The following is a 27,436-nucleotide window of genomic DNA, read 5'->3' on the forward strand; positions in this document are numbered from 1 at the left end:
CTGCCTTGTGGGACACCACAAGCCAGTGGCCGGACTTGTGATCGAGAGTTATTAATTTCGACTACTTGTTGCCGGTGGGACAAATATGACCGTAGTAAATGTAACGCACATCCACGTACACCATAAATATCCAACTTATTCAATAAAACTTCATGATTGACCAAGTCAAAAGCCTTGGAGAAGTCAACAAATAAGCCAACCACGATTTTCTTGTTCTCAAATTGTGTTAAAATATATTCTTTTTGGTGAAGCAAGGCTAATTCTGTTGACATATTCTTCCGGAAACCAAATTGGTAAGGTGTTAATACACTGGAGGTTTCGATGAAATTCAAAACCCTGCAATGAATTATTTTCTCGAAAGCCTTTGAAAAAATCGGCAATATAGATACAGGCCGATAATTGCCCAATTCGTTTCGATTCCCCTTTTTAAAGAGCACTACTACTTTGGCAACCTGCAACTTTACTGGGAATATAGACGTAGTTAAACACATATTAAAAATATTCGCTAGAACTGGTGCAATTACATCTTCAACGTATTTGACGGGTTTTATTTGAATTTCATCGATATCCCTACTGCTGCTGTTGTTTAAACTTCTAATAGTTGAAATCACTTCCTGCACTGTGACTGGCTGTAAAAATAAAGTTCTATCATTCCTCCTGTTCATATACTGACATGCGTTGTGGGAACTACCTGGTGTACTCATATTTGTAAAAAAAGTGTTGAAAGCATCAGCCAGTTCCTCCCCTTGCAAGTCCTTGCCCTTAATAGTAAGTTTGGATATGCAGCTCCTGCTATTACCACGGCGTAGTAACATATTTAGTTTGTCCCAAAGCAGTGCGCTCGGTGAATTTTTGACATCCACAAAAGATGCGAAGTAATCTTTGCGCGCAATGCACAATTTCTTGGTTAGTTTGTTTCGATATTGTTTGAAAATCGTCAAGTCATCAAGATTACGCGTGCGAAGAAATTTTCTGAACAGCCTGTCTTTTGTTCTCATTTGTTGGTAGAGTTCGTATGTTACCCATGGTTTCCGAATTTTCCTATTTCTTTGGCGCTTTTTTACAGGAAAGTGAACTTGGTAAAAGCCTTTAAAGATATCTAAAAATCCATCATAAGCATTGTCAGCATCGACCAAAGTCAGGACCTTTCGCCAGTCTACTTGAATCAATTCTTTTCTGAATGCATCGAGAGCCGCGTCAGTTACTGGCTGGTAAAGGTTTTCAGCAGGCGGATGTTTAGGAATGCTGGCAACATCTAGGCAAAAAAACACCGGAAGATGATCACTAATAGAACATGCTAATGCACCAGCTTTTACATCCGATAATACAAAATTTGTTATGAAGACATCCAATACTGACTGGCAATCAGTTGTTATTCTTGTTGGATTATTTATAACATTGTTGAACCCATTTGACAGCAGAACATTGGTAAAATTTGTACAAACAGGAGTATCAATACCCATATCAATGTTGTAGTCACCTGCAGCTACCAACATGCACCTGCTTTCCACAACAAACGAAAGAAAGCTTTCATAAAATTCAAGAAATGTTGGAATATGCCCACTTGGCGGCCGATAACAAACCGAATACAGCACTTTATCCGCAAATAAAGATAGAACTTCGTAATCGGGAGTTACAATACTGAAAGCGTCTACTAGTTCGCAGTCTATTTGTTCTAAAGTTAGAACTGCAACACCACCACCGCGACCACAAGGTCGGTTGAGATAATGTGTATTATAGCCTTCCATTCTAAAAACGTCACTCTCATTTTTGCTCCATGTTTCACTGAACATGATAACTGAAAAATTGAAAGAAAATTGGCTAAAGAATTCATCTAACAGAAGTGCTTCGTTTCGGACAGATCTGGCGCTTAAATGCACAGATTTCAACGCATGACGTCCCAAATGAGATACCACATTGTTCAAGTCATCTGGTGAATAGAAATCGTGTTCATCCATCTCTAGCTTCTCTGTTCAGGAATGATACTGGCTGGGCGCATCATTTGGGAAGAAGGCGGTCGAGGTCATCACGGCTTCTAACATGAATTGCGTTTGCACCATCAGACATTCTCAAAAGAACCTTTCCATGCGTATGCCACACGTATTTAAAACCAGCTTCTTTGGCCCAGTTCTTTGTTGCTTGTAGCAGGTCTCTGTTGTGACGGGTCAAGTTTTCCTGGATGAAGATGCGTGGATGGCTATCATTTAGCTTGCTCTTTGTACTTAACCAAGATTCCCTTGTCGACTGCCTTGTGAAACGGACGATTATTCCGGGAATTTTGTCTTTCTGTGCGGGTAGCCTGTGTACCGAGGCAATGTCATGCTCGACCAAATGTGGCGTTTCCAGCTGGTCTGCAACTCCGTTTAGCACATTATGCAAGTTTTCACCTTGCACGAGAGGCACCCCATGGATTTCTAAATTAAGCTGCCTATTTCGGAATTCAACTTCGTTCACTTCCCGCCGCAGCTGAGCCTGAGCAGATTGGTTCTCATCCTCCTTCATCTCCAGTTCCTGTACCTGCTTTCTAAGTACCTTAATTTCATTTTCCTGCACGTAAATCGTTTTTTTCAGTTCCTCAAAAATGGCAGACATGCGCGTAACAGACTCCTCCATAGTTTCGACTTAGAATTGAAGGTTTCAAAAAAACTGAGAGAATGTATAGTTATGATCAAATACTTTTCTTAAACTGCGCAGCATTAACAGACTGCGGCAAATATAAAATCCAAACCTCTGGCTACGGGATACAAAATTGTCCACGAAGTTACCTCGCTACTTAGATGCCCGCAAGTAGTAATCCACACAGTTGACCTACATTGTTTGCAGTTCATAACACGCCACGGTTACCTTCCTTGGCTTAATGGTTTTCAAAAACTCCTTGACGGCGTTGCTTTAATTTTAAATATCAGTAGTGTACAATCTGCAATTTGTGTTTTACCTTTTGGCCTCGCATTTGTTTAAATGATCTTGAACATATTTGTGCCTTTCCCTAGTTTTTATTTGATGATCCTATTCGTTTTCTTCGTCTTGGGGCGTTTAAGTTTAGACTGCTTCAGTGAAGTTCCTTTGATTAATTAATTCTATTTCCGCTAATCGTTCAGCTAGATTTCTGGTTTAATTAAAGCTGTCTCCAAATGACCGAAACATTTGGCACCCAATCTGCCCCGCGTTGAATGCTAATTGCCTGAATTGTTTCTATTCTCCTGTATTTCCAGTGTCGTGATATTTGTGTATATGGTGCGATATCTTCGGGCGGAAAATTTGGAATAAAAAAATGAATCCTACGTTCATGATTTATTAGTTTATTCTATTTTGTACAATATGGCGTGTCGGTATAAGCCCTCGTTTTCATGAGTGGTTAAAAAGCTTTCTATGGACGCTGCTGCATGTCATTTCGCCCTTGTGTCACTCTGTTCCAAGGAGTGCATTCAAACTGGACCTGTACTTCTACTAGAAGAAGCGGTGTTCTTATCCGCCCTCAATAGCTGCTAGGTTACATCCGCGCATATTCGCGAGGTCGCACTGTATCGTTGTCACACGAGTACAACAATGTCGTCATCATCGGAATCACTGCAGGAGTCGTCCCCGGACTGCATCTTCAAAAGACTCTCGGCTTTCCGCACCATAAGTTGAACGAAAATCTCCACGATGAGCCTCACGTCTCTTCGGCGCGATCGCATCCCGTTCAGCTTCCTGCAGGAAGCAGCCAGGACTTGGCGGGCGTCGGCGTCCATGGCTAGGAAATGGTGGTTCACTGGAGCAGCACAAATGCAAAGCAAGCACCGCGGCCTTCACCAGAGCGAATGAGCTTTAGGGAACGCGCCCGGTTTTTCAGTGCGAATGAGGGAAAGGGGTGTGTCCGGTTTTGTCCAATAAGAGAACCGCGGCAAGATTTCCGGAAATGGGATGTCCGAAATGTCACGTCAGATAAGGATTACAATTGCTGCACCTCCTGATAACGTTTTCCTTATCCAGGAAGGCTGGCTAGCAGTGAGTCACGGATATCTGCATGCGTGCGTGTCCTGCGACTTTTCTGCCACCTTTGGTTAACGAATAGCCGGTTGTGTGGGGCGGCTTCTGGAAATTTCGATGAGGTGAATTCGTGACAGGGACTGCTAAGGAGCTTTGCGTTGGCACGTAAAAGCCTCGTACGCGCCACGCTGCACTCCGAAAAATTAATGACACCAGCAATTAGAATTGAAGGTTTCAAAAAAAACTGAGAGTATGTATAATTATGATGAAATACTTTTCTTAAACTGCGCTGCATTAACAGACTGCAGCAAATATAAAATCCAAACCTCTGGCTACGGGATACAAAATTGTCCACGAAGTTACCTCGCTACTTAGATGCCCGCAAGTAGTAATCCACACAGTTGACCTATGTTGTTTGCAGTTCATAACACGCCACGGTTGCCTTCCTTGGCTTAATGGTTTTCAAAAACTCCTTGACGGCGTTGCTTTAATTTTAAATATCAGTAGTGTACAATCTGCAATTTGTGTTTTACCTTTTGGCCTCGCATTTGTTTAAATGATCTTGAACATATTTGTGCCTTTCCCTAGTTTTTATTTGATGATCCTATTCGTTTTCTTCGTCTTGGGGCGTTTAAGTTTAGACTGCTTCAGTGAAGTTCCTTTGATTAATTAATTCTATTTCCGCTAATCGTTCAGCTAGATTTCTGGTTTAATTAAAGCTGTCTCCAAATGACCGAAACATTTGGCACCCAATCTGCCCCGCGTTGGATGCTAATTGCCTGAATTCTTTCTATTCTCCTGTATTTCCAGTGTCGTGATATTTGTGTATATGGTGCGATATCTTCGGGCGGAAAATTTGGAATAAAAAAAATGAATCCTACGTTCATGATTTATTAGTTTATTCAATTTTGTACAATATGGCGCGTATGTATAAGCACTCGTTTTCATGAGTGGTTACAAAGCTTTCTATGGACGCTGCTGCATGTCATTTCGCCCTTGTTTCATTCTGTTCCACGGAGTGCATTCAAACTGGACCTGTACTTCTACTAGAAGAAGCGGTGTTCTTATCCGCCCTCAATAGCTGCTAGGCTACATCCGCGCATATTCGCGAGGTCGCACAGTATCGTTGTCACACGAGTACAACAATGTCGTCATCATCGGAATCACTGCAGGAGTCGTCCCCGGACTGCATCTTCAAAAGACTCTCGGCTTTCCGCACCATAAGTTGAACGAAAATCTCCACGATGAGCCTCACGTCTCTTCGGCGCGATCGCATCCCGTTCAGCTTGCTGCAGGAAGCAGCCAGGACTTGGCGGGCGTCGGCGTCCATGGCTAGGAAATGGTGGTTCACTGGAGCAGCATAAGCGCAAAGCAAGCACCACGGCCTTCACCAGAGCGAATGAGCTTTAGGGAACGCGCCCGGTTTTTCAGAGCGAATGAGGGAAAGGGGTGTGTCCGGTTTTGTCCAATAAGAGAATAAGGATTACAATTGCTGCACCCTCCTGATAACGTTTTCCTTATCCAGGAAGGCAGGCTAGCAGTGAGTCACGGATATCTGCATGCGTGCGTGTCCTGCGACTTTTCTGCCACCTGTGGTTAACGAAATAGCCGGTTGTGTGGGGCGGCTTCTGGAAATTTCGGTGAGGTGAATTCGTGACAGTGACTGCTAAGGAGCTTTGCGTTGGCACGTAAAAACCTCGTAGGCGCCACGCTGCACTGCGAAAAAATAATGACACCAGCAATTAGAATTGAAGGTTTCAAAAAAAACTGAGAGTATGTATAATTATGATGAAATACTTTTCTTAAACTGCACTGCATTAACAGACTGCGGAAAATATAAAATCCATGCCTTTGGCTACGGGATACAAAATTGTCCACAAAGTTACCTCGCTACTTAGATGCCCGCAAGTAGTAATCCATATAGTTGACCTACGTTGTTTGCAGTTCATAACACGCCACGGTTCCTTTCCTTGGCTTAATGGTTTTCAAAAACTCCTTGACGGCGTTGCTTAAATTTTAAATATCAGTAGTGTACTATCTGCAATTTGTTTTTTACCTTTTGGCCTCGCATTTGTTTAAATGATCTTGAACATATTTGTGCCTTTCCCTAGTTTTTATTTGATGATCCTATTCGTTTTCTTCGTCTTGGAGCGTTTAAGTTTAGACTGCTTCAGTGAAGTTCCCATGATTAATAATTCTGTTTCCGCTACTCGTTAAGCTAGATTTCTGGTTTATTTAAAGCTGTCTCCAAATTACCGAAACATTTGGCACCCAATCTGCTTCGCGTTGGATGCTAATTGCCTGAATTGTTTCTATTCTCCTGTATTTCCAGTGTCGTGATATTTGTGTATATGGTGCGATATCTTCGGGCGGAAAATTTGGAATAAAAAAATGAATCCTACGTTCATGATTTATTAGTTTATTCAATTTTGTACAATATGGCGTGTCGGTATAAGCACTCGTTTTCATGAGTGGTTACAAAGCTTTCTATGGACGCTGCTGCATGTCATTTCGCCCTTGTGTCACTCTGTTCCACGGAGTGCATTCAAACTGGACCTGTACTTCTACTAGAAGAAGCGGTGTTCTTATCTGCCCTCAATAGCTGCTAGGTTACATCCGCGCATATTCCCGAGGTCGCACAGTATCGTTGTCACACGAGTACAACAATGTCGTCATCATCGGAATCACTGCAGGAGTCGTCCCCGGACTGCATCTTCAAAAGACTCTCGGCTTTCCGCACCATAAGTTGAACGAAAATCTCCACGATGAGCCTCACGTCTCTTCGGCGCGATCGCATGCCGTTCAGCTTCCTGCAGGAAGCAGCCAGGACTTGGCGGGCGTCGGCGTCCATGGCTAGGAAATGGTGGTTCACTTGAGCAGCACAAACGCAAAGCAAGCACTAGGACCTTCACCAGAGCGAATGAGCTTTAGGGAACGCGCCCGGTTTTTCAGTGCGAATGAGAGAACCGCGGCAAGATTTCCGGAAATGGGATGTCCAAAATGTCACGTCAGATAAGGATTACAATTGCTGCACCCTCCTGATAACGTTTTCCTTATCCAGGAAGGCTGGCTAGCAGTGAGTCACGGATATCTGCATGCGTGCGTGTCCTGCGACTTTTCTGCCACCTTTGGTTAACGAATAGCTGGTTGTGTGGGGCGGCTTCTGGAAATTTCCGTGAGGTGAGTTCGTGACAGTGACTGCTAAGGAGCTTTGCGTTGGCATATAAATACCTCGTACGCGCCACTCCTGCACTCCCAAAAAATAATGACACCAGCAATTAGAATTGAAGGTTTCAAAAAAAACTGAGAGTATGTATAATTATGATGAAATACTTTTCTTAAACTGCACTGCATTAACAGACTGCGGGAAATATAAAATCCATACCTTTGGCTACGGGATACAAAATTGTCCACGAAGTTACCTCGCTACTTAGATGCCCGCAAGTAGTAATCCATATAGTTGACCTACGTTGTTTGCAGTTCATAACACGCCACGGTTGCCTTCCTTGGCTTAATGGTTTTCAAAAACTCCTTCACGGCATTGCCTTAATTTTAAATATCAGTAGTGTACAATCTGCAATTTGTTTTTTACCTTTTGGTTTCGCATTTGTTTAAATTATCTTGAACATATTTGTGCCTTTGCCTATTTTTGATTTGATGATCCTATTCGTTTTCTTCGTCTTGGAGCGTTTAAGTTTAGACTGCTTCAGTGAAGTTCCTATGATTAATAATTCTGTTTCCGCTACTCGTTAAGCTAGATTTATGGTTTATTTAAAGCTGTCTCCAAATGGCCGAAACATTTGGCACCCAATCTGCGCCGCGTTGGATGCTGATTGCCTGAATTGTTTCTATTCTCCTGTATTTCCAGTGTCGTGATATTTGTGTATATGGTGCGATATCTTCGGGCGGAAAATTTGGAATAACAAAAATGAATCCTACGTTCGTGATTTATTAGTTTATTCAATTTTGTACAATATGGCGTGTCTGTATAAGCAGTCGTTTTTATGAGTGGTTACAAAGCTTTCTATGGACGCTGCTGCATGTCACTTCGCCCTTGTATCACTCTGTTCCACGCAGTGTATTCAAACTGGACCTGTACTTCTACTAGAAGAAGCGGTGTTCTTATCCGCCCTCAATAGCTGCTAGGCTACATCCGCGCATATTCGCGAGGTCGCACAGTATCGTTGTCACACGAGTACAACAATGTCGTCATCATCGGAATCACTGCAGGAGTCGTCCCCGGACTGCATCTTCAAAAGACTCTCGGCTTTCCGCACCATAAGTTGAACGAAAATCTCCACGATGAGCCTCACGACTCTTCGGCGCGATCGCATCCCGTTCAGCTTCCTGCAGGAAGCAGCCAGGACTTGGCGGGCGTCGGCGTCCATGGCTATGAAATGGTGGTTCACTGGAGCAGCACAAACGCAAAGCAAGCACCACGACCTTCACCAGAGCGAAAGAGCTTTAGGGAACGCGCCCGGTTTTTCAGTGCGAATGAGGGAAAGGGGTGTGTCCGGTTTTGTGCAATAAGAGAACCACGGCAAGATTTCCGGAAATGGGATGTACAAAATGTCACGTCAGATAAGGATTACAATTGCTGTACCCTCCTGATAACGTTTTCCTTATCCAGGAAGGCTAGCTAGCAGTGAGTCACGGATATCTGCATGCGTGCGTGTCCTGCGACTTTTCTGCCACCTTTGGTTAACGAAATAGCCGGTTGTGTGAGGCGGTTTCTGGAAATTTCGGTGAGGTGAATTCGTGACAGGGACTGCTAAGGAGCTTTGCGTTGGCACGTAAAAGCCTCGTACGCGCCACGCTGCACTCCGAAAAATTAATGACACCAGCAATTAGAATTGAAGGTTTCAAAAAAAACTGAGAGAATGTATAGTTATGATCAAATACTTTTCTTAAACTGCGCTGCATTAACAGACTGCGGCAAATATAAAATCCATACCTTTGGCTACGGGATACAAAATTGTCCACGAATTTACCTCGCTGCTTAGATGCCCGCAAGTAGTAATCCATATAGTTGACCTACGTTGTTTGCAGTTCATAACACGCCACGGTTGCCTTCCTTGGCTTAATGGTTTTCAAAAACTCCTTGACGGCGTTGCTTTAATTTTAAATATCAGTAGTGTACAATCTACAATTTGTTTTTCACCTTTTGGCCTCGCATTTGTTTAAATGATGTTTAACATATTTGAGCCTTTCCCTAGTTTTTATTTGATGATCCTATTCGTTTTCTTCGTCTTGGGGCGTTTAAGTTTAGACTGCTTCAGTGAAGTTCATTTGATTAATTAATTCTATTTCCGCTAATCGTTCAGCTAGATTTCTGGTTCAATTAAAGCTGTCTCCAAATGACCGAAACATTTGGCACGCATTCTGCCCCGCGTTGGATGCTAATTGCCTGAATTGTTTCTATTCTCCTGCATTTCCAGTGTCGTGATATTTGTGTATATGGTGCGATATCTTCGGGCGGAAAATTTGGAATAAAAAAATGAATCCTACGTTCATGATTTATTAGTTTATTCAATTCTGTACAATATGGCGTGCCGGTGTAACCACTCGTTTTCATGAGTGGTTACAAAGGTTTCTATGGACGCTGCTGCATGTCATTTCGCACTTGTGTCACTCTGTTCCACGGAGTGCATTCAAACTGGACCTGTACTTCTACTAGAAGAAGCGGTGTTCTTATCCGCCCTCAATAGCTGCTAGGCTACATCAGCGCATATTCGCGAGGTCGCACAGTATCGTTGTCACACGAGTACAACAATGTCGTCATCATCGGAATCACTGCAGGAGTCGTCCCCGCACTGCATCTTCAAAAGACTCTCGGCTTTTCGCACCATAAGTTGTACGAAAATCTCCACCATGAGCCTCACGTCTCTTCGGCGCGATCGCACCCCGTTCAGCTTCCTGCAGGAAGCAGCCAGGACTTGGCGGGCGTCGGCGTCCATGGCTAGGAAATGGTGGTTCACTGGAGCAGCATAAACGCAAAGCAAGCACCACGGCCTTCACCAGAGCGAATGAGCTTTAGGGAACGCGCCCGGTTTTTCAGAGCGAATGAGGGAAAGGGGTGTGTCCGGTTTTGTCCAATAAGAGAACCGCGGCAAGATTTCCGGAAATGGGATGTCCAAAATGTCACGTCAGATAAGGATTACAATTGCTGCACCCTCCTGATAACGTTTTCCTTATCCAGGAAGGCTGGCTAGCAGTGAGTCACGGATATCTGCATGCGTGCGTGTCCTGCGACTTTTCTGCCACCTTTGGTTAACGAATAGCCGGTTGTGTGGTGCGGCTTCTGGAAATTTCGATGCGGTGAATTCGTGACAAGGACTGCTAAGGAGCTTTGCGTTGGCACGTAAAAGCCTCGTACGCGCCACGCTGCACTCCGAAAAATTAATGACTCCAGCAATTAGAATTGAAGGTTTCAAAAAAAACTGAGAGAATGTATAGTTATGATCAAATACTTTTCTTAAACTGCGCTGCATTAACAGACTGCGGCAAATATAAAATCCAAACCTCTGGCTACGGGATACAAAATTGTGTACGATGTTACCTCGCTACTTAGATGCCCGCAAGTAGTAATCCATATAGTTGACCTACGTTGTTTGCAGTTCATAACACGCCACAGTTGCCTTCGTTGGCTTAATGGTTTTCAAAAACTCCTTCACGGCATTGCTTAAATTTTAAATATCAGTAGTGTACAATCTGCAATTTCTTTTTTACCTTTTGGTTTCGCATTTGTTTAAATGATCTTGAACATATTTGTGCCTTTCCCTATTTTTGATTTGATGATCCTATTCGTTTTCTTCGTCTTGGAGCGTTTAAGTTTAGACTGCTTCAGTGAAGATCCTGTGATTAATAATTCTGTTTCCGCTTCTCGTTAAGATAGATTTATGGTTTATTTAAAGCTGTCTCCAAATGACCGAAACATTTGGCACCCAATCTGCCTCGCGTTGGATGATAATTGCCTGAATTGTTTCTATTCTCCTGTATTTCCAGTGTCGTGATATTTGTGTATATGGTGCGATATCTTCGGGCGAAAAATTTGGAATAACAAAAATGAATCCTACGTTCGTGATTTATTAGTTTATTCAATTTTGTACAATATGGCGTGTCTGTATAAGCAGTCGTTTTTATGAGTGGTTGCAAAGCTTTCTATGGACGCTGCTGCATGTCACTTCGCCCTTGTATCACTCTGTTCCACGCAGTTTATTCAAACTGGACCTGTACTTCTACTAGAAGAAGCGGTGTTCTTATCCGCCCTCAATAGCTGCTAGGCTACATCCGCGCATATTCGCGAGGTCGCACAGTATCGTTGTCACACGAGTACAACAATGTCGTCATCATCGGAATCACTGCAGGAGTCGTCCCCGGACTGCATCTTCAAAAGACTCTCGGCTTTCCGCACCATAAGTTGAACGAAAATCTCCACGATGAGCCTCACGTCTCTTCGGCGCGATCGCATCCCGTTCAGCTTCCTGCAGGAAGCAGCCAGGACTTGGCGGGCGTCGGCGTCCATGGCTAGGAAATGGTGGTTCACTGGAGCAGCACAAACGCAAAGCAAGCACCACGGCTTTCACCAGAGCGAATGAGCTTTAGAGAACGCGCCTGGTTTTTCAGTGCGAATGAGGGAAAGGGGTGTGTCCGGTTTTGTCCAATAAGAGAACCGCGGCAAGATTTCCGGAAATGGGATGTCCGAAATGTCAGGTCAGATAAGGATTACAATTGCTGCACCCTCCTGATAACGTTTTCCTTATCCAGGAAGGCTGGCTAGCAGTGAGTCACGGATATCTGCATGCGTGCGTGTCCTGCGAATTTTCTGCCACCTGTGGTTAACGAAATAGCCGGTTGTGTGGGGCGGCTTCTGGAAATTTCGGTGAGGTGAATTCGTGACAGTGACTGCTAAGGAGCTTTGCGTTGTCATGTAAAAACCTCGTACGCGCCACGCTGCACTCCGAAAAATTAATGACACCAGCAATTACAATTGAAGGTTTAAAAAAAAACTGAGAGTATGTAAATTCATAATGAAATACTTTTCTTAAACTGCACTGCAATAACAGACTGCGGGAAATATAAAATCCAAACCTCTGGCTACGGGATACAAAATTGTGTACGAAGTTACCTCGCTACTTAGATGCCCGCAAGTAGTAATCCATATAGTTGACCTACGTTGTTTGCAGTTCATAAGACGCAACGGTTGCCTTCCTTGGCTTAATGGTTTTCAAAAACTATTTGACGGCGTTGCTTTAATTTTAAATTTCAGTAGAGTACAATCTGCAATTTGTTTTTTACCTTTTGGTTTCGCGTTTGTTTAAATGATCTTGAACATATTTGTGCCTTTCCCTAGTTTTTATTTGATGATCCTATTCGTTTTCTTCGTCTTGGGGCGTTTAAGTTTAGACTGCTTCAGTGAAGTTCCTTTGAATAATTAATTCTATTTCCGCTAATCGTTCAGCTAGATTTCTGGTTTAATTAAAGCTGTCTCCAAATGACCGAAACATTTGGCACCCAATCTGCCCCGCGTTGGTTGCTAATTGCCTGAATTGTTTCTATTCTCCGTTATTTCCAGTGTCGTGATATTTGTGTATATGGTGCGATATCTTCGGGCGGAAAATTTGGAATAAAAAAATGAATCCTACGTTCATGATTTATTCGTTTATTCAATTTTGTACAATATGGCGTGTCGGTATAAGCACTCGTTTTCATGAGTGGTTACAAAGCTTTCTATGGACGCTGCTGCATGTCATTTCGCCCTTGTGTCACTCCGTTCCACGGAGTGCATTCAAATTGGACCTGTACTTCTACTAGATGAAGCGGTGTTCTGATGCGCCCTCAATAGCTGCTAGGTTACATCCGCGCATATTCGCGAGGTCGCACAGTATCGTTGTCACACGAGTACAACAATGTCGTCATCATCGGAATCACTGCAGGAGTCGTCCCCGGACTGCATCTTCAAAACACTCTCGGCTTTCCGCACCATAAGTTGAACGAAAATCTCCACGATGAGCCTCACGACTCTTCGGCGCGATCGCATCCCGTTCAGCTTCCTGCAGGAAGCAGCCAGGACTTGGCGGGCGTCGGCGTCCATGGCTATGAAATGGTGGTTCACTGGAGCAGCACAAACGCAAAGCAAGCACCACGGCCTTCACCAGAGCGAAAGAGCTTTAGGGAACATGCCCGGTTTTTCAGTGCGAATGAGGGAAAGGGGTGTGTCCGGTTTTGTGCAATAAGAAAACCGCGGCAAGATTTCCGGAAATGGGATGTACAAAATGTCACGGCAGATAAGGATTACAATTGCTGCACCCTCCTGATAACGTTTTCCTTATCCAGGAAGGCTGGCTAGCAGTGAGTCACGGATATCTGCATGCGTGCGTGTCCTGCGACTTTTCTGCCACCTTTGGTTAACGAAATAGCCGGTTGTGTGAGGCGGTTTCTGGAAATTTCGGTGAGGTGAATTCGTGACAGGGACTGCTAAGGAGCTTTGCGTTGGCACGTAAAAGCCTCGTACGCGCCACGCTGCACTCCGAAAAATTAATGACACCAGCAATTAGAATTGAAGGTTTCAAAAAAAACTGAGAGAATGTATAGTTATGATCAAATACTTTTCTTAAACTGCGCTGCATTAACAGACTGCGGCAAATATAAAATCCATACCTTTGGCTACGGGATACAAAATTGTCCACGAAGTTACCTCGCTGCTGAGATGCCCGCAAGTAGTAATCCATATAGTTGACCTACGTTGTTTGCAGTTCATAAGACGCAACGGTTGCCTTCCTTGGCTTAATGGTTTTCAAAAACTCCTTGACGGCGTTGCTTTAATTTTAAATATCAGTAGTGTACAATCTACAATTTGTTTTTTACCTTTTGGCCTCGCATTTGTTTAAATGATCTTGAACATATTTGTGTCTTTCCCTAGTTTTTATTTGATGATCCTATTCGTTTTCTTCGTCTTGGGGCGTTTAAGTTTAGACTGCTTCAGTGAAGTTCATTTGATTAATTAATTCTATTTCCGCTAATCGTTCAGCTAGATTTCTGGTTTAATTGAAGCTGTCTCCAAATGACCGAAACATTTGGCACCCAATCTGCCCCGCGTTGGATGCTAATTGCCTGAATTGTTTCTATTCTCCTGCATTTCCAGTGTCGTGATATTTGTGTATATGGTGCGATATCTTCGGGCGGAAAATTTGGAATAAAAAAATGAATCCTACGTTCATGATTTATTAGTTTATTCAATTTTGTACAATATGGCGTGTCGGTATAAGCACTCGTTTTCATGAGTGGTTACAAAGCTTTCTATGGACGCTGCTGCATGTCATTTCGCCCTTGTGTCACTCCGTTCCACGGAGTGCATTCAAATTGGACCTGTACTTCTACTAGATGAAGCGGTGTTCTGATCCGCCCTCAATAGCTGCTAGGTTACATCCGCGCATATTCGCGAGGTCGCACAGTATCGTTGTCACACGAGTACAACAATGTCGTCATCATCGGAATCACTGCAGGAGTCGTCCCCGGACTGCATCTTCAAAACACTCTCGGCTTTCCGCACCATAAGTTGAACGAAAATCTCCACGATGAGCCTCACGACTCCTCGGCGCGATCGCATCCCGTTCAGCTTCCTGCAGGAAGCAGCCAGGACTTGGCGGGCGTCGGCGTCCATGGCTAGGAAATGGTGGTTCACTGGAGCAGCACAAACGCAAAGCAAGCACTACGACCTTCACCAGAGCGAATGAGCTTTAGGGAACGCGCCCGGTTTTTCAGTGCGAATGAGGGAAAGGGGTGTGTCCGGTTTTGTCCAATAAGAGAACCGCGGCAAGATTTCCGGAAATGGGATGTCCAAAATGTCACGTCAGATAAGGATTACAATTGCTGCACCCTCCTGATAACGTTTTCCTTATCCAGGAAGGCTGGCTAGCAGTGAGTCACGGATATCTGCATGCGTGGGTGTCCTGCGACTTTTCTGCCACCTTTGGTTAACGAATAGCCGGTTGTGTGGTGCGGCTTCTGGAAATTTCGATGAGGCGAATTCGTGACAAGGACTGCTAAGGAGCTTTGCGTTGGCACGTAAAGGCCTCGTACGCGCCACGCTGTACTCCGAAAAATTAATGACTCCAGCAATTAGAATTGAAGGTTTCAAAAAAAACTGAGAGAATGTATAGTTATGATCAAATACTTTTCTTAAACTGCGCTGCATTAACAGACTGCGGCAAATATAAAATCCAAACCTCTGGCTACTGGATACAAAATTGTGTACGAAGTTACCTCGCTACTTAGATGCCCGCAAGTAGTAATCCATATAGTTGACCTACGTTGTTTGCAGTTCATAACAGGCCACGGTTGCCTTCCTTGGCTTAATGGTTTTCAAAAACTCCTTCACGGCATTGCTTTAATTTTAAATATCAGTAGTGTACAATCTGCAATTTGTTTTTTACCTTTTGGTTTCGCATTTGTTTAAATGATCTTGAACATATTTGTGCCTTTGCCTATTTTTGATTTGATGATCCTATTCGTTTTCTTCGTCTTGGAGCGTTTAAGTTTAGACTGCTTCAGTGAAGTTCCTATGATTAATAATTCTGTTTCCGCTACTCGTTAAGCTAGATTTATGGTTTATTTAAAGCTGTCTCCAAATGACCGAAACATTTGGCACCCAATCTGCCCCGCGTTGGATGCTAATTGCCTGAATTGTTTCTATTCTCCTGCATTTCCAGTGTCGTGATATTTGTGTATATGGTGCGATATCTTCGGGCGGAAAATTTGGAATAAAAAAATGAATCCTACGTTCATGATTTATTAGTTTATTCAATTTTGTACAATATGGCGTGTCGGTATAAGCACTCGTTTTCATGAGTGGTTACAAAGCTTTCTATGGACGCTGCTGCATGTCATTTCGCCCTTGTGTCACTCCGTTCCACGGAGTGCATTCAAATTGGACCTGTACTTCTACTAGATGAAGCGGTGTTTTGATCCGCCCTCAATAGCTGCTAGGTTACATCCGCGCATATTCGCGAGGTCGCACAGTATCGTTGTCACACGAGTACAACAATGTCGTCATCATCGGAATCACTGCAGGAGTCGTCCCCGGACTGCATCTTCAAAACACTCTCGGCTTTCCGCACCATAAGTTGAACGAAAATCTCCACGATGAGCCTCACGACTCCTCGGCGCGATCGCATCCCGTTCAGCTTCCTGCAGGAAGCAGTCAGGACTTGGCGGGCGTCGGCGTCCATGGCTAGGAAATGGTGGTTCACTGGAGCAGCACAAACGCAAAGCAAGCACTACGACCTTCACCAGAGCGAATGAGCTTTAGGGAACGCGCCCGGTTTTTCAGTGCGAATGAGGGAAAGGGGTGTGTCCGGTTTTGTCCAATAAGAGAACCGCGGCAAGATTTCCGGAAATGGGATGTCCAAAATGTCACGTCAGATAAGGATTACAATTGCTGCACCCTCCTGATAACGTTTTCCTTATCCAGGAAGGCTGGCTAGCAGTGAGTCACGGATATCTGCATGCGTGGGTGTCCTGCGACTTTTCTGCCACCTTTGGTTAACGAATAGCTGGTTGTGTGGGGCGGCTTCTGGAAATTTCCGTGAGGTGAGTTCGTGACAGTGACTGCTAAGGAGCTTTGCGTTGGCATATAAATACCTCGTACGCGCCACTCCTGCACTCCCAAAAAATAATGACACCAGCAATTAGAATTGAAGGTTTCAAAAAAAACTGAGAGTATGTATAGTTATGATCAAATACTTTTCTTAAACTGCGCTGCATTAACAGACTGCGGCAAATATAAAATCCAAACCTCTGGCTACGGGATACAAAATTGTCCACGAAGTTACCTCGCTACTTAGATGCCCGCAAGTAGTAATCCATATAGTTGACCTACGTTGTTTGCAGTTCATAACACGCCACGGTTGCCTTCCTTGGCTTAATAGTTTTCAAAAACTCCTTCACGGCATTGCTTTAATTTTAAATATCAGTAGTGTACAATCTGCAATTTGTTTTTTACCTTTTGGTTTCGCATTTGTTTAAATGATCTTGAACATATTTGTGCCTTTGCCTATTTTTGATTTGATGATCCTATTCGTTTTCTTCGTCTTGGAGCGTTTAAGTTTAGACTGCTTCAGTGAAGTTCCTATGATTAATAATTCTGTTTCCGCTACTCGTTAAGCTAGATTTATGGTTTATTTAAAGCTGTCTCCAAATGACCGAAACATTTGGCACCCAATCTGCCCCGCGTTGGATGCTAATTGCCTGAATTGTTTCTATTCTCCTGTATTTCCATTGTCGTGATATTTGTGTATATGGTGCGATATCTTCGGGCGGAAAATTTGGAATAAAAAAATGAATCCTACGTTCATGATTTATTAGTTTATTCAATTTTGTACAATATGGCGTGTCGGTATAAGCACTCGTTTTCATGAGTGGTTACAAAGCTTTCTATGGACGCTGCTGCATGTCATTTCGCCCTTGTGTCACTCTGTTCCACGGAGTGCATTCAAACTGGACCTGTACTTCTACTAGAAGAAGCGGTGTTCTTATCCGCCCTCAATAGCTGCTAGGTTACATCCGCGCATATTCGCGAGGTCGCACAGTATCGTTGTCACACGAGTACAACAATGTCGTCATCATCGGAATCACTGCAGGAGTCGTCCCCGGACTGCATCTTCAAAAGACTCTCGGCTTTCCGCACCATAAGTTGAACGAAAATCTCCACGATGAGCCTCACGTCTCTTCGGCGCGATCGCATCCCGTTCAGCTTCCTGCAGGAAGCAGCCAGGACTTGGCGGGCGTCGGCGTCCATGGCTAGGAAATGGTGGTTCACTTGAGCAGCACAAACGCAAAGCAAGCACTACGACCTTCACCAGAGCGAATGAGCTTTAGGGAACGCGCCCGGTTTTTCAGTGCGAATGAGGGAAAGGGGTGTGTCCGGTTTTGTCCAATAAGAGAACCGCGGCAAGATTTCCGGAAATGGGATGTCCAAAATGTCACGTCAGATAAGGATTACAATTGCTGCACCCTCCTGATAATGTTTTCCTTATCCAGGAAGGCTGGCTAGCAGTGAGTCACGGATATCTGCATGCGTGCGTGTCCTGCGACTTTTCTGCCACCTTTGGTTAACGAAATAGCCGGTTGTGTGAGGCGGTTTCTGGAAATTTCGGTGAGGTGAATTCGTGACAGGGACTGCTAAGGAGCTTTGCGTTGGCACGTAAAAGCCTCGTACGCGCCACGCTGCACTCCGAAAAATTAATGACACCAGCAATTAGAATTGAAGGTTTCAAAAAAAACTGAGAGAATGTATAGTTATGATCAAATACTTTTCTTAAACTGCGCTGCATTAACAGACTGCGGCAAATATAAAATCCATACCTTTGGCTACGGGATACAAAATTGTCCACGAAGTTACCTCGCTGCTTAGATGCCCGCAAGTAGTAATCCATATAGTTGACCTACGTTGTTTGCAGTTCATAACACGCCACGGTTGCCTTCCTTGGCTTAATGGTTTTCAAAAACTCCTTGACGGCGTTGCTTTAATTTTAAATATCAGTAGTGTACAATCTACAATTTGTTTTTCACCTTTTGGCCTCGCATTTGTTTAAATGATGTTTAACATATTTGAGCCTTTCCCTAGTTTTTATTTGATGATCCTATTCGTTTTCTTCGTCTTGGGGCGTTTAAGTTTAGACTGCTTCAGTGAAGTTCCTATGATTAATAATTCTGTTTCCGCTACTCGTTAAGCTAGATTTATGGTTTATTTAAAGCTGTCTCCAAATGACCGAAACATTTGGCACCCAATCTGCCCCGCGTTGGATGCTAATTGCCTGAATTGTTTCTATTCTCCTGCATTTCCAGTGTCGTGATATTTGTGTATATGGTGCGATATCTTCGGGCGGAAAATTTGGAATAAAAAAATGAATCCTACGTTCATGATTTATTAGTTTATTCAATTTTGTACAATATGGCGTGTCGGTATAAGCACTCGTTTTCATGAGTGGTTACAAAGCTTTCTATGGACGCTGCTGCATGTCATTTCGCCCTTGTGTCACTCCGTTCCACGGAGTGCATTCAAATTGGACCTGTACTTCTACTAGATGAAGCGGTGTTTTGATCCGCCCTCAATAGCTGCTAGGTTACATCCGCGCATATTCGCGAGGTCGCACAGTATCGTTGTCACACGAGTACAACAATGTCGTCATCATCGGAATCACTGCAGGAGTCGTCCCCGGACTGCATCTTCAAAACACTCTCGGCTTTCCGCACCATAAGTTGAACGAAAATCTCCACGATGAGCCTCACGACTCCTCGGCGCGATCGCATCCCGTTCAGCTTCCTGCAGGAAGCAGCCAGGACTTGGCGGGCGTCGGCGTCCATGGCTAGGAAATGGTGGTTCACTGGAGCAGCACAAACGCAAAGCAAGCACTACGACCTTCACCAGAGCGAATGAGCTTTAGGGAACGCGCCCGGTTTTTCAGTGCGAATGAGGGAAAGGGGTGTGTCCGGTTTTGTCCAATAAGAGAACCGCGGCAAGATTTCCGGAAATGGGATGTCCAAAATGTCACGTCAGATAAGGATTACAATTGCTGCACCCTCCTGATAACGTTTTCCTTATCCAGGAAGGCTGGCTAGCAGTGAGTCACGGATATCTGCATGCGTGGGTGTCCTGCGACTTTTCTGCCACCTTTGGTTAACGAATAGCTGGTTGTGTGGGGCGGCTTCTGGAAATTTCCGTGAGGTGAGTTCGTGACAGTGACTGCTAAGGAGCTTTGCGTTGGCATATAAATACCTCGTACGCGCCACTCCTGCACTCCCAAAAAATAATGACACCAGCAATTAGAATTGAAGGTTTCAAAAAAAACTGAGAGTATGTATAGTTATGATCATATACTTTTCTTAAACTGCGCTGCATTAACAGACTGCGGCAAATATAAAATCCAAACCTCTGGCTACGGGATACAAAATTGTCCACGAAGTTACCTCGCTACTTAGATGCCCGCAAGTAGTAATCCATATAGTTGACCTACGTTGTTTGCAGTTCATAACACGCCACGGTTGCCTTCCTTGGCTTAATGGTTTTCAAAAACTCCTTCACGGCATTGCTTTAATTTTAAATATCAGTAGTGTACAATCTGCAATTTGTTTTTTACCTTTTGGTTTCGCATTTGTTTAAATGATCTTGAACATATTTGTGCCTTTGCCTATTTTTGATTTGATGATCCTATTCGTTTTCTTCGTCTTGGAGCGTTTAAGTTTAGACTGCTTCAGTGAAGTTCCTATGATTAATAATTCTGTTTCCGCTACTCGTTAAGCTAGATTTATGGTTTATTTAAAGCTGTCTCCAAATGACCGAAACATTTGGCACCCAATCTGCCCCGCGTTGGATGCTAATTGCCTGAATTGTTTCTATTCTCCTGTATTTCCATTGTCGTGATATTTGTGTATATGGTGCGATATCTTCGGGCGGAAAATTTGGAATAAAAAAATGAATCCTACGTTCATGATTTATTAGTTTATTCAATTTTGTACAATATGGCGTGTCGGTATAAGCACTCGTTTTCATGAGTGGTTACAAAGCTTTCTATGGACGCTGCTGCATGTCATTTCGCCCTTGTGTCACTCTGTTCCACGGAGTGCATTCAAACTGGACCTGTACTTCTACTAGAAGAAGCGGTGTTCTTATCCGCCCTCAATAGCTGCTAGGTTACATCCGCGCATATTCGCGAGGTCGCACAGTATCGTTGTCACACGAGTACAACAATGTCGTCATCATCGGAATCACTGCAGGAGTCGTCCCCGGACTGCATCTTCAAAAGACTCTCGGCTTTCCGCACCATAAGTTGAACGAAAATCTCCACGATGAGCCTCACGTCTCTTCGGCGCGATCGCATCCCGTTCAGCTTCCTGCAGGAAGCAGCCAGGACTTGGCGGGCGTCGGCGTCCATGGCTAGGAAATGGTGGTTCACTTGAGCAGCACAAACGCAAAGCAAGCACTACGACCTTCACCAGAGCGAATGAGCTTTAGGGAACGCGCCCGGTTTTTCAGTGCGAATGAGGGAAAGGGGTGTGTCCGGTTTTGTCCAATAAGAGAACCGCGGCAAGATTTCCGGAAATGGGATGTCCAAAATGTCACGTCAGATAAGGATTACAATTGCTGCACCCTCCTGATAATGTTTTCCTTATCCAGGAAGGCTGGCTAGCAGTGAGTCACGGATATCTGCATGCGTGCGTGTCCTGCGACTTTTCTGCCACCTTTGGTTAACGAAATAGCCGGTTGTGTGAGGCGGTTTCTGGAAATTTCGGTGAGGTGAATTCGTGACAGGGACTGCTAAGGAGCTTTGCGTTGGCACGTAAAAGCCTCGTACGCGCCACGCTGCACTCCGAAAAATTAATGACACCAGCAATTAGAATTGAAGGTTTCAAAAAAAACTGAGAGAATGTATAGTTATGATCAAATACTTTTCTTAAACTGCGCTGCATTAACAGACTGCGGCAAATATAAAATCCATACCTTTGGCTACGGGATACAAAATTGTCCACGAAGTTACCTCGCTGCTTAGATGCCCGCAAGTAGTAATCCATATAGTTGACCTACGTTGTTTGCAGTTCATAACACGCCACGGTTGCCTTCCTTGGCTTAATGGTTTTCAAAAACTCCTTGACGGCGTTGCTTTAATTTTAAATATCAGTAGTGTACAATCTACAATTTGTTTTTCACCTTTTGGCCTCGCATTTGTTTAAATGATGTTTAACATATTTGAGCCTTTCCCTAGTTTTTATTTGATGATCCTATTCGTTTTCTTCGTCTTGGGGCGTTTAAGTTTAGACTGCTTCAGTGAAGTTCATTTGATTAATTAATTCTATTTCCGCTAATCGTTCAGCTAGATTTCTGGTTCAATTAAAGCTGTCTCCAAATGACCGAAACATTTGGCACCCATTCTGCCCCGCGTTGGATGCTAATTGCCTGAATTGTTTCTATTCTCCTGCATTTCCAGTGTCGTGATATTTGTGTATATGGTGCGATATCTTCGGGCGGAAAATTTGGAATAAAAAAATGAATCCTACGTTCATGATTTATTAGTTTATTCAATTCTGTACAATATGGCGTGCCGGTGTAACCACTCGTTTTCATGAGTGGTTACAAAGGTTTCTATGGACGCTGCTGCATGTCATTTCGCCCTTGTGTCACTCTGTTCCACGGAGTGCATTCAAACTGGACCTGTACTTCTACTAGAAGAAGCGGTGTTCTTATCCGCCCTCAATAGCTGCTAGGCTACATCAGCGCATATTCGCGAGGTCGCACAGTATCGTTGTCACACGAGTACAACAATGTCGTCATCATCGGAATCACTGCAGGAGTCGTCCCCGCACTGCATCTTCAAAAGACTCTCGGCTTTTCGCACCATAAGTTGTACGAAAATCTCCACCATGAGCCTCACGTCTCTTCGGCGCGATCGCACCCCGTTCAGCTTCCTGCAGGAAGCAGCCAGGACTTGGCGGGCGTCGGCGTCCATGGCTAGGAAATGGTGGTTCACTGGAGCAGCATAAACGCAAAGCAAGCACCACGGCCTTCACCAGAGCGAATGAGCTTTAGGGAACGCGCCCGGTTTTTCAGAGCGAATGAGGGAAAGGGGTGTGTCCGGTTTTGTCCAATAAGAGAACCGCGGCAAGATTTCCGGAAATGGGATGTCCAAAATGTCACGTCAGATAAGGATTACAATTGCTGCACCCTCCTGATAACGTTTTCCTTATCCAGGAAGGCTGGCTAGCAGTGAGTCACGGATATCTGCATGCGTGCGTGTCCTGCGACTTTTCTGCCACCTTTGGTTAACGAATAGCCGGTTGTGTGGTGCGGCTTCTGGAAATTTCGATGCGGTGAATTCGTGACAAGGACTGCTAAGGAGCTTTGCGTTGGCACGTAAAAGCCTCGTACGCGCCACGCTGCACTCCGAAAAATTAATGACTCCAGCAATTAGAATTGAAGGTTTCAAAAAAAACTGAGAGAATGTATAGTTATGATCAAATACTTTTCTTAAACTGCGCTGCATTAACAGACTGCGGCAAATATAAAATCCAAACCTCTGGCTACGGGATACAAAATTGTGTACGATGTTACCTCGCTACTTAGATGCCCGCAAGTAGTAATCCATATAGTTGACCTACGTTGTTTGCAGTTCATAACACGCCACAGTTGCCTTCGTTGGCTTAATGGTTTTCAAAAACTCCTTCACGGCATTGCTTAAATTTTAAATATCAGTAGTGTACAATCTGCAATTTCTTTTTTACCTTTTGGTTTCGCATTTGTTTAAATGATCTTGAACATATTTGTGCCTTTCCCTATTTTTGATTTGATGATCCTATTCGTTTTCTTCGTCTTGGAGCGTTTAAGTTTAGACTGCTTCAGTGAAGATCCTGTGATTAATAATTCTGTTTCCGCTTCTCGTTAAGATAGATTTATGGTTTATTTAAAGCTGTCTCCAAATGACCGAAACATTTGGCACCCAATCTGCCTCGCGTTGGATGATAATTGCCTGAATTGTTTCTATTCTCCTGTATTTCCAGTGTCGTGATATTTGTGTATATGGTGCGATATCTTCGGGCGAAAAATTTGGAATAACAAAAATGAATCCTACGTTCGTGATTTATTAGTTTATTCAATTTTGTACAATATGGCGTGTCTGTATAAGCAGTCGTTTTTATGAGTGGTTGCAAAGCTTTCTATGGACGCTGCTGCATGTCACTTCGCCCTTGTATCACTCTGTTCCACGCAGTTTATTCAAACTGGACCTGTACTTCTACTAGAAGAAGCGGTGTTCTTATCCGCCCTCAATAGCTGCTAGGCTACATCCGCGCATATTCGCGAGGTCGCACAGTATCGTTGTCACACGAGTACAACAATGTCGTCATCATCGGAATCACTGCAGGAGTCGTCCCCGGACTGCATCTTCAAAAGACTCTCGGCTTTCCGCACCATAAGTTGAACGAAAATCTCCACGATGAGCCTCACGTCTCTTCGGCGCGATCGCATCCCGTTCAGCTTCCTGCAGGAAGCAGCCAGGACTTGGCGGGCGTCGGCGTCCATGGCTAGGAAATGGTGGTTCACTGGAGCAGCACAAACGCAAAGCAAGCACCACGGCTTTCACCAGAGCGAATGAGCTTTAGAGAACGCGCCTGGTTTTTCAGTGCGAATGAGGGAAAGGGGTGTGTCCGGTTTTGTCCAATAAGAGAACCGCGGCAAGATTTCCGGAAATGGGATGTCCGAAATGTCAGGTCAGATAAGGATTACAATTGCTGCACCCTCCTGATAACGTTTTCCTTATCCAGGAAGGCTGGCTAGCAGTGAGTCACGGATATCTGCATGCGTGCGTGTCCTGCGAATTTTCTGCCACCTGTGGTTAACGAAATAGCCGGTTGTGTGGGGCGGCTTCTGGAAATTTCGGTGAGGTGAATTCGTGACAGTGACTGCTAAGGAGCTTTGCGTTGTCATGTAAAAACCTCGTACGCGCCACGCTGCACTCCGAAAAATTAATGACACCAGCAATTACAATTGAAGGTTTAAAAAAAAACTGAGAGTATGTAAATTCATAATGAAATACTTTTCTTAAACTGCACTGCAATAACAGACTGCGGGAAATATAAAATCCAAACCTCTGGCTACGGGATACAAAATTGTGTACGAAGTTACCTCGCTACTTAGATGCCCGCAAGTAGTAATCCATATAGTTGACCTACGTTGTTTGCAGTTCATAAGACGCAACGGTTGCCTTCCTTGGCTTAATGGTTTTCAAAAACTATTTGACGGCGTTGCTTTAATTTTAAATTTCAGTAGAGTACAATCTGCAATTTGTTTTTTACCTTTTGGTTTCGCGTTTGTTTAAATGATCTTGAACATATTTGTGCCTTTCCCTAGTTTTTATTTGATGATCCTATTCGTTTTCTTCGTCTTGGGGCGTTTAAGTTTAGACTGCTTCAGTGAAGTTCCTTTGAATAATTAATTCTATTTCCGCTAATCGTTCAGCTAGATTTCTGGTTTAATTAAAGCTGTCTCCAAATGACCGAAACATTTGGCACCCAATCTGCCCCGCGTTGGTTGCTAATTGCCTGAATTGTTTCTATTCTCCGTTATTTCCAGTGTCGTGATATTTGTGTATATGGTGCGATATCTTCGGGCGGAAAATTTGGAATAAAAAAATGAATCCTACGTTCATGATTTATTCGTTTATTCAATTTTGTACAATATGGCGTGTCGGTATAAGCACTCGTTTTCATGAGTGGTTACAAAGCTTTCTATGGACGCTGCTGCATGTCATTTCGCCCTTGTGTCACTCCGTTCCACGGAGTGCATTCAAATTGGACCTGTACTTCTACTAGATGAAGCGGTGTTCTGATCCGCCCTCAATAGCTGCTAGGTTACATCCGCGCATATTCGCGAGGTCGCACAGTATCGTTGTCACACGAGTACAACAATGTCGTCATCATCGGAATCACTGCAGGAGTCGTCCCCGGACTGCATCTTCAAAACACTCTCGGCTTTCCGCACCATAAGTTGAACGAAAATCTCCACGATGAGCCTCACGACTCTTCGGCGCGATCGCATCCCGTTCAGCTTCCTGCAGGAAGCAGCCAGGACTTGGCGGGCGTCGGCGTCCATGGCTATGAAATGGTGGTTCACTGGAGCAGCACAAACGCAAAGCAAGCACCACGGCCTTCACCAGAGCGAAAGAGCTTTAGGGAACGTGCCCGGTTTTTCAGTGCGAATGAGGGAAAGGGGTGTGTCCGGTTTTGTGCAATAAGAGAACCGCGGCAAGATTTCCGGAAATGGGATGTACAAAATGTCACGGCAGATAAGGATTACAATTGCTGCACCCTCCTGATAACGTTTTCCTTATCCAGGAAGGCTAGCTAGCAGTGAGTCACGGATATCTGCATGCGTGCGTGTCCTGCGACTTTTCTGCCACCTTTGGTTAACGAAATAGCCGGTTGTGTGAGGCGGTTTCTGGAAATTTCGGTGAGGTGAATTCGTGACAGGGACTGCTAAGGAGCTTTGCGTTGGCACGTAAAAGCCTCGTACGCGCCACGCTGCACTCCGAAAAATTAATGACACCAGCAATTAGAATTGAAGGTTTCAAAAAAAACTGAGAGAATGTATAGTTATGATCAAATACTTTTCTTAAACTGCGCTGCATTAACAGACTGCGGCAAATATAAAATCCATACCTTTAGCTACGGGATACAAAATTGTCCACGAAGTTACCTCGCTGCTGAGATGCCCGCAAGTAGTAATCCATATAGTTGACCTACGTTGTTTGCAGTTCATAAGAAGCAACGGTTGCCTTCCTTGGCTTAATGGTTTTCAAAAACTCCTTGACGGCGTTGCTTTAATTTTAAATATCAGTAGTGTACAATCTACAATTTGTTTTTTACCTTTTGGCCTCGCATTTGTTTAAATGATCTTGAACATATTTGTGCCTTTCCCTAGTTTTTATTTGATGATCCTATTCGTTTTCTTCGTCTTGGGGCGTTTAAGTTTAGACTGCTTCAGTGAAGTTCATTTGATTAATTAATTCTATTTCCGCTAATCGTTCAGCTAGATTTCTGGTTTAATTGAAGCTGTCTCCAAATGACCGAAACATTTGGCACCCAATCTGCCCCGCGTTGGATGCTAATTGCCTGAATTGTTTCTATTCTCCTGCATTTCCAGTGTCGTGATATTTGTGTATATGGTGCGATATCTTCGGGCGGAAAATTTGGAATAAAAAAATGAATCCTACGTTCATGATTTATTAGTTTATTCAATTTTGTACAATATGGCGTGTCGGTATAAGCACTCGTTTTCATGAGTGGTTACAAAGCTTTCTATGGACGCTGCTGCATGTCATTTCGCCCTTGTGTCACTCCGTTCCACGGAGTGCATTCAAATTGGACCTGTACTTCTACTAGATGAAGCGGTGTTCTGATCCGCCCTCAATAGCTGCTAGGTTACATCCGCGCATATTCGCGAGGTCGCACAGTATCGTTGTCACACGAGTACAACAATGTCGTCATCATCGGAATCACTGCAGGAGTCGTCCCCGGACTGCATCTTCAAAACACTCTCGGCTTTCCGCACCATAAGTTGAACGAAAATCTCCACGATGAGCCTCACGACTCCTCGGCGCGATCGCATCCCGTTCAGCTTCCTGCAGGAAGCAGCCAGGACTTGGCGGGCGTCGGCGTCCATGGCTAGGAAATGGTGGTTCACTGGAGCAGCACAAACGCAAAGCAAGCACTACGACCTTCACCAGAGCGAATGAGCTTTAGGGAACGCGCCCGGTTTTTCAGTGCGAATGAGGGAAAGGGGTGTGTCCGGTTTTGTCCAATAAGAGAACCGCGGCAAGATTTCCGGAAATGGGATGTCCAAAATGTCACGTCAGATAAGGATTACAATTGCTGCACCCTCCTGATAACGTTTTCCTTATCCAGGAAGGCTGGCTAGCAG

General features: G+C 44.2%; 1 protein-coding gene across 1 annotated transcript; it reads right to left on the reverse strand.

The window, feature by feature from the left end:
* Nucleotides 1-1,998: 1,998 nt before the first annotated feature.
* On the reverse strand, nucleotides 1,999-2,613 carry LOC149361850 (uncharacterized). The gene has a single exon (XM_089568170.1). It carries the CDS (start codon nucleotides 2,611-2,613, stop codon nucleotides 1,999-2,001), a length of 615 nt encoding a protein of 204 aa, XP_089424296.1.
* Nucleotides 2,614-27,436: the final 24,823 nt, after the last annotated feature.

This window comes from Amblyomma mixtum, chromosome 2 (assembly GCF_055824585.1).
Source record: "Amblyomma mixtum isolate Tamu chromosome 2, ASM5582458v1, whole genome shotgun sequence".
Lineage (NCBI taxonomy): Eukaryota > Metazoa > Arthropoda > Arachnida > Ixodida > Ixodidae > Amblyomma > Amblyomma mixtum.